We start from the raw sequence: 14,128 nt of genomic DNA on the forward strand, positions 1-14,128 counted from the left end.
CCACTATACACTGCTTCACTAGAACACTGTGGCCAGTACAGGCAAACCCTGAGGCGATGGCAAGGGTTGAAGCCTCCCTAGCTGGGTTATCAGAACTTAGCCCAGACATAGGAATAATAGATCGAATATCTGCACGTGAGGCTGGATAGTGAGGGCCAGCAGGTAGTGAGGCACTTCTATGAGGCTAACCCGAACAGGGTGACCCACTGCCAGAGACTGGCCAGAAAGCAACGTGTTGATTGCCCGGTGGTCACAGTTCCAAGTCCAGCCCAACAAGTGGCTATTCTTATTCAAGAATGAAGTGGAAATCTGAGTTCGGATGTTTGCTCCAAGAGAGACACAGCAGGGTTTGAAAAGCTGTCTTGAATGAACACTGTGTCTATGTGTATCTTAGGACAAGGAGAGAATTTCTCCCCCTTTGGATTAGAAGGGATCTCCTGGGACAAGGACAGCTGCCCATACCTCACAGTGCAGAGTTTATTCTGAGCTAGAAAAAAGGTGTCCCTATGAGACACTTTACCAGAAAGATATGTCACCTCCCAGACAGCCTTCTTTTCTGTGTTTATGCTCGTGTTTTCTCTTCTAAAACTTCCAGTTTTGTTTCTTCACTAATAAAATTCAGCTCTTTGTTCAGCCTTGTTTCTTTGTCACTGACTTCAGACAAATACAAATCAAGTCAATTTTATGTAAGGCAAACTGGCTAATGTTGTCCTGGCAGATCCAGGCTTTCGTTCAGGGTGAGAGGCTGACAGAGTGCAAGAGTCAGAATGTAACTAAAGATGCGTCTAGCTCTATCTAATTCACTCCTATCCCCAGATGTGGAAGACACCCTCTCAAGGATAACAGTTCTCCTTTAATACATTCAATGTGTGTGATTTCTTAACAGACTAAACATCAAATTTGTTTACCAGAAGCACTGGGAGGGAAAGAAAATATCAACAGGAAATAAAATAATAAAATAAAAGGCAACGCAGGCCTCACACACATCTTACAAAGGCCAAAGCACACTGTAAGTAGGTGGCTGTTAATCTCTGGGCTTAGTTACAGTCCCAAAGTCGGACATCAGATTCTACACAACAGAAATTCTGCACACCTTAAAATCCTTCTTGTGCCCAAACACCAGAGCCTCGCGTCATCAGGAAGTCACAGTTACATTTTATCAGTATAAAGAAACAAATGAAATCCTGATGCACTCAAATGTTACCAACAAGTTGCCACACCTGTCTCCCACCCAGTTTCTGAGGCTCAGAATGAGGAAACAGCTAATTGCCACCATGATTCTCTGAGTTCTCTAGGGTAGAGAGAAATTTTTAAGAGAAAAAGAAAGAAAGACACAGAGAGAGACAGAAAGAGAGAAAGAAAATTCCAGAAAAGCCACCCACTTTAGGAAAGGAAACAAATGTTAATTCACTTTTAATCTTTCTTTCCACTAGGCTATGTCCAAAGCCATTTAGGTGCGCCATGGTGTAATACGCTGTGATAGAAAATGCATTGTCTTAATTCTTGGCTTAGTAATTTCTTAATAATTATCAGCTAGGAATCAAAATTCTTCTAAGGAAGGGAAACTCTCTTTATGTGGGCAGATACCTTGAACAGGCTCTAGCAGAAGATGTGACCTTGAATAGGAACAAAAGTCCAGACAATAATGAACAAGTCACCTGCTCTGCATGAGGTCAGAATAATAATTTTGGGAGGGTGGGGTGTGCCTGAAAAGAAGAGAGGAGAGAGAAGAATGGAAGCAAGGGAGCCACAAAATGGTGCCAGGTGGCACTATGTTAAGTAGAACTGACAGAAAACCCTCCCACACACTCTTCCCTTCCCCCTCCCCACCCCCACTCTTTTCACCCTTGTGATACTGTGATATGGAACAGGAGCAGCGCCTGTGGAGTCCAAAGGTTGGAGCCAGAATTAACCATATGAAATAAATTTCCTTCATACCTGTGGATCTCGGTAAGAGCTTTGACCCTGGACACAGAATAGCGTGTGGTGGAGGGAAATGGGTCATGTCAATCTTACAGAGATAGGAAGAATAGAGATAAGGCACCCCCGGCTAACTACTGAATGACACCAACATGATTAGCCTCTTGTTGCAAGAGCTCACCTTCAACGTCAGTTGCAACAGGTAAATACAAACTATCCTTTTACTTTGTTGCCTTAGACTACATGTTAGTTTGGGATGGATTTGGTGGCTTGACATGATACCCTGCCAGCTGTGAGGAGACCCTGTTTTTAAGATGCATTGCCAAGCTCTCTGCCAATGGAAATGCTTACGCTGGGTGTTGGGTATGTTTGCTACCTCCTGCTATCTTTGTGGTTTTGGTCCTCTCACTGTGGTAGGACCCCTGGCCAGCATTGTGGCTTGTCATGTCAGTCCCACTGACTACCTTGTCATGCTCTGAGGTATCACTGCCTCTGTAGCACAAATTTCTATTTCCTTCAATAAAAGGAGGTGAAAATAAAATAAAATAAAATAAAACACAGATTCAAATTCTTCTTCTTCAAGAGAATGTCTCACCTTCTTTCCTTTTGGATCAACCACCTTGGAATCTGCTAAATTATTGTCAATAGCTTTTACTACAAAGACTGTTTTTCTTGGTGGGGAGGAGAGATGGCCTATATTCTCAAGCTGTACTTCAGGCTGGCCTTAAACAAATAGTAAAGGAAGTAGATTTCCACTTTGGCCCCTTCCCACCTCCACTTTCATTGAAATGTTTCTATTTTTTGGAGTATACCTCCTCCATTTTCTGGAAGGATTGTCCCATGCCCGGCACAGTGCCAGCCACATAGTAAGTAATTTTCATCGATTGAATGAATTATAAAATCACATGTCAGCACAAATGATTACATGAGGCAGTTAAGAAAAATCCTTTAGAAATGTTATGATTATTATTGTCATTATTTTCATTATTATAGGAGAAATGAACTACTTGGGAGGCAGGGCAACTTGTATTCATGCATTTACCTCTTGGCCATCTTTGCTTACTCGTACCCATATTGCTAGTGACAGGATCAAGATGCCACATAGCTGCAGAGAAAAAGAAAAACAAAAAATGTTAGAGTACAATTAAGATCAAATGGAACTATAATTCCACACCCCCCCATCCATCTGGATATAATAATTATCATTGAGTAACCATTAGAACCTGAGAGACATAAATGAAGCATACTCATGCACAGATAATCATTGAAATGTTCCACTGTAATTCGTAAGTTTGATGAGAATAATTCTATTTCTCATCCACAGTCCATTCCTAGATGTATGGACAAGAAGTCATCCCCATTAGGCCAGAAAGATTATTTTCCATGTTGTAACTCCAAGCCTATGTTTTTTGCTAGGTTGTAACACACAAAAGATAAGTCACAACAGTTTAAGGATAAAATAGCCTTATCATGCCCCTAGGTTTGTCTCTGAGAAGCTATGCTGGACCAAGAAAGAAGGGAATAACTAACTATTAATAATCATCAAACATTCATTCAAGATTCAAGAGGGAGGGAGACATTGGGATAGACAGGGAGCAGTAGGACATTTGACAAAGTTCACAGTTAAGCAACAACGATACATATTAATTGACACTTTTTGAACCCAAATAAACTCTTTTCTAAACAGGCTCTTTTAGGTGGTGAAGTTTACCCACAGAGAAGGAACAATGAAGAACAGTACTTAAAGTCTTAAATTCCTTTAATGACTATACCAGATTATTTAATTTGGACCAATGCCAATACATAAAATGTAAAACACATTTTACTTTAGTGTAAGGAAAACTCTTGTCTTTCAGGGTTTAAAAAAAAAAAAGATATATATTGTGGCCTCAAAAAAAAAAAAAAAAAAAAAACCTCAGAGATCTATTATTAGATAGAGATGTTAAGAGCAGGACTGGTAACATACCAGACACAGCAGGCCTTGGAGGACTTTCTACACAATTCTGACCTTTCTGTGCTCTGACAAAGAAATGTCTGAGTCCTCCAAAACCCCATGTCCTTGGAGCGCCATGCTTCCACTGGTTGAGCCATAGGCCTGGGACCCCCAAACAGAACTTTTAATGGGTTCTCATTAATTTTGCAGAGGCAATAGAGGCAAGTGCTTTGTAAAGAAATAGGAAGCGCAATGAGTAGCTGAATAACCAAATAATTTGTGCTCCCTAAAAGATCTTGAAATCATCTAGATCCAAATCCTTTATTTTGAATAAAGAAATTAGAATACTGAGAGGAAACAGTCACATCATGGACATCTAGGGTAACTTCTAACCGATCTGCCCCTACTACATATTTCAACTACTACAAAATAACTAATGCAATGAAAATCCAAAGCTCTTTATCAAACCACCAAATAGCCTATGCATTTTAATTATATTATACACACATACCACAAAATACAAATCATAAAAAACACAGCTTTTGAGCTTGAAAACTCTCCTTACTTCTTCAACCCTGTGTTTTTATAGCATCCTTCCACTAAATCCTAATTGTATTTGAAAATGGAGATACACGGTCATTTTAGCAGTTCTTTGTTTCTTTATTGTTCTTTGAGTCTGTGAGTGAGAATTTATATCAAATGATAATGAGATCCTGTGGGATTTTCAGTAATGTCATACCAGTTGGATTTTTTGTTTGTTATTTGATTTGTTCACTGATACTTTCTTTCTTTTTCTTCTCCTTTCAAAAGTTGATTTATAATGATTATCTTAATAATCGCTTTGGTCTTTAGCTTTAACTAAAAATAATATTAATGGTTCTAGTAACTATTATGATTATCACTGTTTCCTGATACTTATTAAACTATAAATGAGAAATCTTTAAGAACTCTTAGCAAGAACTTAGTAAGAACTCATAACAAGAGTGTGATATTTCTTAAAACTTTAACTTTTTTGTGTGTTGCTGTTTACTTCACTTTTCAATGTATTTAGACATCAAATCATTCATAAATATTATGAAATCATGAAATCAACTACATCTACCTCTCAAATGACAACTTTTAGTCTTCTCAGCCACCGAAAGTTTTCTGTAACATTAACATGTAAAATAAAGAGTACCCAATTGTTTGAGAAGTCAAGAACATTTTGCCCAACTTTAATCTTCACAATTAGATAAAATTATTTTAGGAGATTTAAAGTTGATTAAAATATCATCTCCAACCCTGTCTCTATCTTTTCTTCAAACTTTTTCATTTTAAAAATGAAACAAATGTTTAGAATATATTATTCTTATCTGATTAGAGAAATTCCCATGCAAAAAAATCAGAGTCATAATATCATGAAATTATTCATAAATTTGTTGAATGACTTTAAAAGTAAATTTCTTTTCTATCAAGAATGATCATTCTAGAGTCAGGGTTAATGCTAAACTACTTCATCCCAATTGTTGGAAGACTGACCATTATAAAGGTTCTTTGAGACTTTGCCCCAGTTTGGCTTTAAGGGTTTGTCCCCCAATCTTTATACTCTTTTAAATAATTAAAGGTGCCAATTAAGAAATAAGTGCTTACCTCTGTCCTACTTTCTGTTGGTAAGGTTGTGAAAGGAAATGGGTTAATATGTTGGCCCCCAGGCCTGCAGAACTGACTAAGCTTACCTTTCCCCCACTCTGCTTTCTCTTTGAAGAGAATCATTGTGGTTTTCACTCAGCTCTCTCAGGACATCTTTATTTTATAAAATTAAGATGCTGTTGGTCTGGACCACCATTCTAAGAAATTAGACAGTTTTAATATTTGCTTATGGATATGTGATGAATTGAATTGTGTCCTTACCAAATTCATATATCGAAGCCCTAACCTCCAATGTGATGGTATTTGGGGTTAAGGCTTTTAGGAGACAATTAAGGTTAAATGAGCTCAAAAAAATGGGGTCCTAATCTGACAGAATTGGTGACCTTGTAAAAAAGATGTTTTTGTCCATTCACACACCAAGCAAAGGCAATGTGACAGCATGGCAAGCAGGTGGCCAGGAAGAGAGTCTTTACCAAAAACCCAGCTGGTTTACATCTTGATCTGAGACCTCCTAGCTTCCAGAACTGTAAGAAAATAAATTTCTGTTGCTTAAGCCACCTAAGTCGATGGTATTTTGTTATGGTAGCCTGAGCAGACTAAGACCAGGCAGAAGCTGAAAACCATGAAATGTCAGGAAGAAAATGGGAAAACACCAGCCAGGACAAAGATAAATGGTAGAATGTTGATTTGTCCTCTTCTCTGATAATGTGTCCTCCAATCATCCCTGCTTCCTCCCTCTCAATTCTATCCTTTGATTTGGGTATTTATTGAAGTGTGTTTGGAGAGTGCTGAAAATGCTATGCTAGGAGGAGGAGTTGATTGTGAGCTAAACCATTATTGGTCCGAAATGGACACCTTTTAGGTAACCTTCAGGGAACTCTTTCTGTGCTGCTCCTGAGAACATAGAAAGTCTAATTCAACTGTGTTGAGGTAAGAGAATGCAGATTGTACAATTGTTGCTTATGAGAATTTTTTGCATTTCCTTCATTAATTTCTAAAGATCCAGAGATACTGGAAAAGACAATAAAGTCTAAAGAGAGTACAAAGTTTATTAGAAATCAATTGTATATGCTTTATTAATTATACTATTTTATATTCTGTACCTCTGTTTTTCTTTTCCTTATTGAGTTATCAAAAAACCAAGAGATTTGTTAAATTGAATTAATGGTGATTGTATTTACTAATATGTATTTCTAACAATGTTTACTCCATATAATCCAATAAATACCATTTAGTGTATTCAGTCTTGGGTTTTAGCTCAGAGTAAATTGTTATTTTCTATATTTTTCTTCTCTTTCAAAAATATTTTCTAGATTGATATCCACTTTGAAATAAAAAATATAACCATTTAGACATGTGAATTCTTTATTTCCAGATCTTTGTTATCATAATTTTCCCATGCTTAAACTCTCCACTTTTACTTCATACCTTAATCATTTGGAATATGTTTAAGTAAATTTTACAATATAAGTATCTGAAGACATCTTTCAGTCTTATTCAATGTGAAAGCCTCTGAGTACTCAGCAAACATTGTTCCATTATCTTCTGACATTTAATGTTACAAGAGGAGAAGTCTGTGATCAGCCTTATTTTTGTTCATGCATTGTTTGCTTGGTTTTTGATGTTGTTGTTGTTTATATCTAGACATTTGTAAAAATTTTTATGTATCTTTTAACTAATTTAGTAGTTTCTTAATATTTATGTAGGCATAGATGTCTTCTTTCACTAAGGTAGAACAGGCATTTTCCATCTGTGTATAGGTGTATTTTTGGCTCTACAAAATTTCCATCATTAATTTGATTATTGTTTTTGTTCCATTTATTTTGTCCTCTCCTTTAGGAATACAGCTTGCTTTGGGTTTTTATTCTCTGTTGTCTGTATCTACCATCTTCTTTCACATCATTTTTATCTTTTTTTTTAATTTTCCTCTGCGGAGAGCTTCTCAATTTGGGATTCTATGTCACTGTCTCTATTTAATGTGATATCTACAGTGAATTTTAATTCTGCTACTGTGTTTATTATTTACTTGAAGTCCTTATTCATTTTATCCATTTCCCTTTTCATTTCATCCTATAGTTTTCCAATTAACTTTAATTTCTCTTATGGCCTCCAGCCTCTATTTCATGGCAAGTTATTTTCTAGCATCATATTGTGAATAACAATTTCCAGATACATTTTTCAGGATTCTGCAGTGTTTATTTTAGGAATGTGTGCTTGTCCTCTAAGTCTTCAGGGTGACAATATCTTTGACTTGTTCAACAGCATTTTTCATTAGGTCTTATGCTCTATTTTCCTTTATTCATCCTTGAATAAGATGAGACTTATTCTTATTTATCATTTATTAAGAGTAGGATGGGTACTTTGCCTCACTCTCTAATGTCATGGGGTATGGTAATTCTCAGGCCTCCAGTCGGAGGAGCAGTTCCTGTGCATTCCCTCTATGGGTATGGCCTAATCCAGCTCTCATCTATTGAGATGGTCTCCTACCCTTCAGCAATATCAGATTTTCTGATGCTCTAAATCAGTGGAGTAAATTAGAATCTTCAATCTTTAGCAGGATCTGCTGTCATAGTTTCTTTTTAATTTTCAGCCCCAAATGAATGATGCTTATTGTATCAATGAGTGTTAAGTGCACACTTCATGTGTCTCCATGGTTGCATTCATGTGCAAATTCTAAATCTATTAAGTAAAGCAAGCACCCAGTACAACTACAGCAAATTCTCATTTTAAATAACTCTAAATTTAGGGAAAAGAAATCAACCACATTTTTGCTCACACAAATAGGGCCTGAATAACCACTAAAACACTAAAATTCATATAACTTAAAAACATGTAAAAAGGATAAATGTTCAGCATTTGATCTGTATCCTGATGTTTCTGAATCATAAAATGCTGCAAATTCAGGGATGTTTTTATTACATCGTTTCAAAAGTACAACTTCCCTATAAGTAATGTGAGTAGACCTGTGCATGCATTTGAAGAGCTTGGGGCAAGAGTACAAATAACAGCCCACAGACCACAGGTCTCTATAGTAGGAAGTTATAACTCAAGGTAATATGAAGGAAAAAAATGTGTTCTATCTTCCTACCTTGACAAATGTGCCCACTTAATGATCTGAAAGAAAAGGTTTGATTTAGAATTCTCAGGACTTTTGGACAGAGAAATTTGGGGTCCTAGATATACAAAGTGGAGGCCAACCTCAGGGTTAGAATATCCCTCTAGTCCTATAGCTTTCTTACTCTGTGAGGAGTAGGGCTAAAATTATATTTAATTTTTAAAAGTACATTATATATAAAATACTATCACACCAGATTTGAAAACTTTTAAATGAAACAGTAACGTGATGACTGGAATCAGGAAAAATAGCTTTAATTGAACTATTGTTGTCATGTCAGTGCTTGGTTATAAGCTTTCACAAAGTATCTTAGTTAGTCTTTACAATTAATCCTGCCAGATAAAATCGTCATTGTCATTTTACAAATGCAGAAACTGGAGCCCAGAAAAGGCAAGGAACATGTTCCAGGTCACGAAGCAATAAGGGGTAAGATTCAGGATTTGAATCTCAGTGTCTGTTTACAAAATCTACTTTTTTCCCCATTCCTTTAATTTATGGAAGGAGAATTTCTGCCTTATCATTGTTCTTGCCATCTTATTTTCTCCTCTGTTTAAAATCCAACATTGAAATTTATTCATTACTATGCAGGATAGTTTCATATTTCTGTCTCATAAAACTGCCTATACAATGTTGGTTGAAATGTCTTTTTCTTAAACATTTATTATGTGTCATTCTGAGTTCTTTCTGTGAATTAACTCACTTAATCATCACAACAACCCCATGAAGTAGATACTACTACTATTCCTATTTTTACAGATGAAGACTAAGAAAGCACAAAGAGGTTAACTAATTATCCCAAGCAAGCACAGGTAATGATGAAGGTGCTAATGTCCAGCCTGAGCTCTTAACCATGGGGCTTTAATGCCTTTTGTCACTGTTATAATTCTATCATGATTGCATAGTGGCAGGCAACCACTGCATTTACAAAGTTCATACATTTCAGCCATTGTTAACTCTTTACCTTGGGAGAATTTCACCAACTGACAAAATAAAATGTAACTGTGTCCTAGTCTTTTTAATGTACTCCTATCTCAGAGTTATGTTTGCTTTGTCTCCAATCTTTTAATTGCTTTCAGCACATCCAATCTAGAGGCCCAGACACCATGTAAAATACAATGGCAAACAGTGAAACGCTGGTTCCTGGATTCTCTCCAAGTTCTGACTTTCTTCTACTCTCTTCAAACCTCCTCATGCATTGGCTTTCTTCAGTTACTGATACATTTGGATTTATAATTTGGCACTGTCTTCTCACCTTTGGGATTGCTAATGTACCCCACTCTGCTTTCCCTCCTTAAGAGCTAGGCTCTCCGTAGCTCTCTGTCTCTGGTCACCATTTTCTGCATCCAGTGGCCAAAGGCCCCATGTTCCATGCTTACTCAGACCCCTAAGACACCCTAAGCATCTACAATACTCCCAGTCCTGATCTACCTGAGAGGAGCATAAAAAAAGGGGAATTCATCTGTTTTTGACTCAAGACTCAGGGAAATAGGTTCTGTACCTATAAGGTATCTATTATCTAAAGCACCTCCAATTTTCTAACTTGTATCAAACTCTAGCATGAGTGATTAGGAATGATTTTCACTTTCACATGTTTTTCTTCAATTAGTATTTCAAACAAATGGAAATCACTGCATATTTATGTGGCATATCTCAAGTTCTCCCCCAAAAGAAACTGGTATGTTTAGATTAAATGACCATAAGCATATCTTAGAAATATTTCAACATCTGGCCCTACTTTGCAAAGGCTTAGTTTCACAAGTTACACCAAAAAGAATGCATTTGAAAACATATACAGCCTTGGACATCTACAAGAAAACCACATCAGTGGGACTGTAAAAATTTTTGCTTAAGTAAACCTTAGAAATGTGACAAATGGCTAATTTCCTATGAAGAATTGTAAAATTCCAACTGAGAGCTCTAGGTTGGGGGTAGATGGGAGAGTAGAAATAGGCATATTCCCTAACCTTAGAGACTCCTGTTGCCTAGATTTTGATTTAAAATATTGATGTCACCTGTTGGCTAAGTTATCACTGGTCTTTACAACTATTGCTCTCACTGAAACTCCATTTCAAGATCTCTTATATAGAGACTGTAGGTCTCAACACATATGCTGATGGGAGGAATCCCTGAGGGAAGTTAGAAATGTCTAAATGACATCTGGGTTATCAGAGAAACAAATAGATAACAGTAACTGTAAAATAATCAGAGCTTTCCAGGAAAGCAGTGATAATGTCTGGGTGTAGGATGGTACAGACCTCTACAACCTGCCTTGAACCCTAATCTTAAATATATAATCCTGAATCTATAATTTATCTCTCTCCTATACTGTCTTTATCGTTTTGGTTTAAAATTCAGTTCTCTTACAAATTCCTGATTAGCTAGGCAATGAAACACTGATCTCTGATGTATTCACAAATAGCTGCTAGCACTTTCCATGATGTTTTTATATAAGAAAGATATATTTTAACTTCATAATTTGAAGATTGTTATTGGTTTGGGTATTTGGGACATCTTAATAAAATAGGAGCCATGAATTTATTAACATTTTAATATTTTAGTTTATTTAAATGAGCCATATATACTCTGTATCATATAAAGAAGACAATGGCTACAGTTCTTTAAAGACAGGGTATCAGGACTTCTTGGAGAAATAGCTGATTCCAGGTCTGGGCAGGAAATAGGCAAGTGAACCTGAAATATCTTGTCATATCAAACAGTGAAGGGTTTATCAAAGTTAGTAGGATCATATCAAAAGGAGTCAGGCACCAAATTAAAAAAGCTCCTGCTAGCCAAAGATGGAATAAATTGCAAAGCAATAAGGGTAAAATTGTAATGGAGTTTATCTGGCATTTCATAACGATACTTAAATACTAGTCTGTCACTGTTGGATAATACCAGAAAGTTAACTCATCATTTTGAAATCGGGTTAGTAAAGAGTAAGAAAGAAGTATTTATACTACTTTTTAAAAAATAAAGACTAGGTACCATGGCAACCAAACAATAAATGAGAAATTTTTCCTTATTGAAAGTATTCCAGCTAATAAATGAAGAAAAGTTGATAGAATTCACCAATTTGAACCTCTTAATGGAATAATGAATAATGAATACAGGCACTTAAGCATCAATGGCTACTAACATCACACATAGTGACACAATCAGACATCATGTGCCCCCTGATGAAAGAGTAAAATACCACTTAAGAAGTAGTTGTGCCAAAAAACCCCAAACAAAACAAAACCCTGAATGTTATCAAGCTGCCAGATGCAATTATTAACTTACAGATAATAAAGAGGACAGGGGAACATGTTAAACTATACCCTGGGTGTGCAAATAGCAAAATCCAGACCTCGGGAAATGTGATAAGATAAACAATACACACCAGTACATAAAATTTTACTGAGAGACAAAGAAATGAAGATGGAGGGAGAAACTACAGATTAAAATTGACATAAAAGGTATGTTAATCAATCCCAATATGTGGACCTTATTTGGATCCTGATTCAACCAGGAACCTTTATATGAGGTAATTGGAAATTTGAACCCTAGGTGGATATTTGAAAAGTGATTAAGAAATTCTTAAGTTTTTAAGAGTGATAGTGACACTGCAGTTACATATTATAAAAGAAATATTATCTTCCAGAGATATATACTAAAATCTTTACAATGAAATGATATACCTGGGATGTGCTTCAAAGTAATGTGGGGTGGAGGAAGTGAATGAGGGTCTGGAAGGAGAAAGATTGGCCATGTTTTCGTGGCTGTTGGGGCCAGTTGATGGGGTTGATTACCCTACTCTGTGTTCTTCTGTGAATGTTTGAAGTACTTTCTAATGTAAAGCTAGAAATAAAATCAAACCAAAGAACACAGGCATTTCTTTATATTCTACTCAAGACGTTTAATCAATTTAAATATTTCAAGAGAAGAAATTTATCAGGAGTAACTTAAAACACTGGCCTATATGCATGAGCTTCATTTAATATTTGTAAAAGCAGCCCATTTTTCTAGAAAAAGGAAAGTACAAAGAACAACTCTTTATTTTATTTTATTTATTTGTATATCCACTTACTTAGTTAATTCACCAACATATTATCTACATTCATTAGGACTATTGATCATTGAATAGAAAGTTATTCTATACAATAAAACTGTATTCATGTAGTTAAGTTTAAGTCCATCATTATTTTAATAGGACAGAAATTTATTAAAACATAGATATTTTACCAGTTTTCTGTTTACTAAAGGCAACCAGGTACAAAAACAAAACCAGAGTTCTTTCTTCCTGGTACTGCATAAGCTATTTTTTAAATCCAGTAAGCAAAATACTTTTTTTCATTTGAGTGTTTTGAGCTATTTCTACTGATATACTTTTAAATAGTCTTTAATTGTACCGTACATATGAAAAATGATAAGGTCAATTTCCCAACATTCCATCCTGCCCTTTTCACACCTTGTTTTTTCATTTTCCAATGCTAGATGTTACCTATCAATTTGTTGATCATGTCTGTGTCAGTGGACTTGCAAGAGAAATATAACAACTTGCTAAAATACAAACCCTGTTGATTTAAAGGTGGGGGGATGACACATCAAAATACTGACTTTAAAATGCCAATACATATCCACTGCCTTAATCTTTTTATGATCAAGTAATTTTATTGTTTCCTCCTCAAGTTTTTCATGACTCATTGTTTCTCAGTTCTGGCTTTGAAAATGATCCTCGTCCCATGTCTTTCTCATCTCACACCCTGAGATTCACCTGTTTCAAACCCAGATGTGAAGGGCAGGAACCAGGGCCTGGGCTCCGGATGGAATCAGATCAAGTTTCTCCCACAGGGTCCTTAGGCTGGGGAGCCCTGCTTGATATACAACTAAGAATAATTGTTCTTTAATTAAGGGGTATGTTTTCCTCTGTGATTGTTTTTGCAGCAATATCAAAACATTTATGAAATGTTTATCCTCCCAGATTCTGAAGTGTACTTTTTTGAGTCATTGGCTCATTTTCAATTACTAAAATAACCAAAGAAAGAACAAACAAATCCAAACAAGTAAATGGAAAATACATTTCCCTCCTTCTCTGATTTCTCTAGTGCAGAGTCTGTTCTTGTTTATGATATTTCTATCAAGATCCCCTTTCTTGCATAAAATTGATAATTTAAAGAAAAACACTTACCCAGAACAAGAAGTTGAAGATAAACATAGAATATTTTATACAGCCACTCACACCTGCCATTTCGGAAAAGGATCAGGAATCCAGATGCCGTGAATTCAACTGTTCGTTATAGTTGTCCTGCAATATGCTCTGGAGTAATTTGCCTGCAGAGATTTCTGTGCCCACGGCTTCAGAGCAGAAATAGCAAAGAAGTAGAGAGGGGAAAAAAAAAAAACCCAGTTATTAAAGTGGATAAAAAATTAACCCACACATTTAAATATCACAAAGCGATATGGTGAGTATGTTCTTTTGCTTGTCATGGCTCCTGGGGCACTGGGCCAGGATATTTATGATCCTTTCTCAAAAACTGCCTCCTCTAAAGTAA

At 36.0% G+C, this 14,128-nt stretch overlaps 1 protein-coding gene across 1 annotated transcript in view; it reads right to left on the reverse strand.

Moving 5' to 3' along the window:
• The window catches only part of TSPAN8 (tetraspanin 8), a 29,731-nt gene extending 15,814 nt beyond the window's left edge, over window positions 1-13,917 (reverse strand). The window contains exons 1-2 of the mRNA XM_069490616.1: window positions 13,765-13,917; window positions 2,963-3,025 (exon numbers count right to left, since the gene is read on the reverse strand). Of these exons, the coding sequence (XP_069346717.1) occupies window positions 2,963-3,025; window positions 13,765-13,824 (123 nt within the window). The 5' untranslated portion in view covers window positions 13,825-13,917. The remainder of the gene's footprint in view (window positions 1-2,962; window positions 3,026-13,764) is intronic.
• Window positions 13,918-14,128: the final 211 nt, after the last annotated feature.

This window comes from Eulemur rufifrons, chromosome 16, assembly GCF_041146395.1.
Source record: "Eulemur rufifrons isolate Redbay chromosome 16, OSU_ERuf_1, whole genome shotgun sequence".
NCBI lineage: Eukaryota > Metazoa > Chordata > Mammalia > Primates > Lemuridae > Eulemur > Eulemur rufifrons.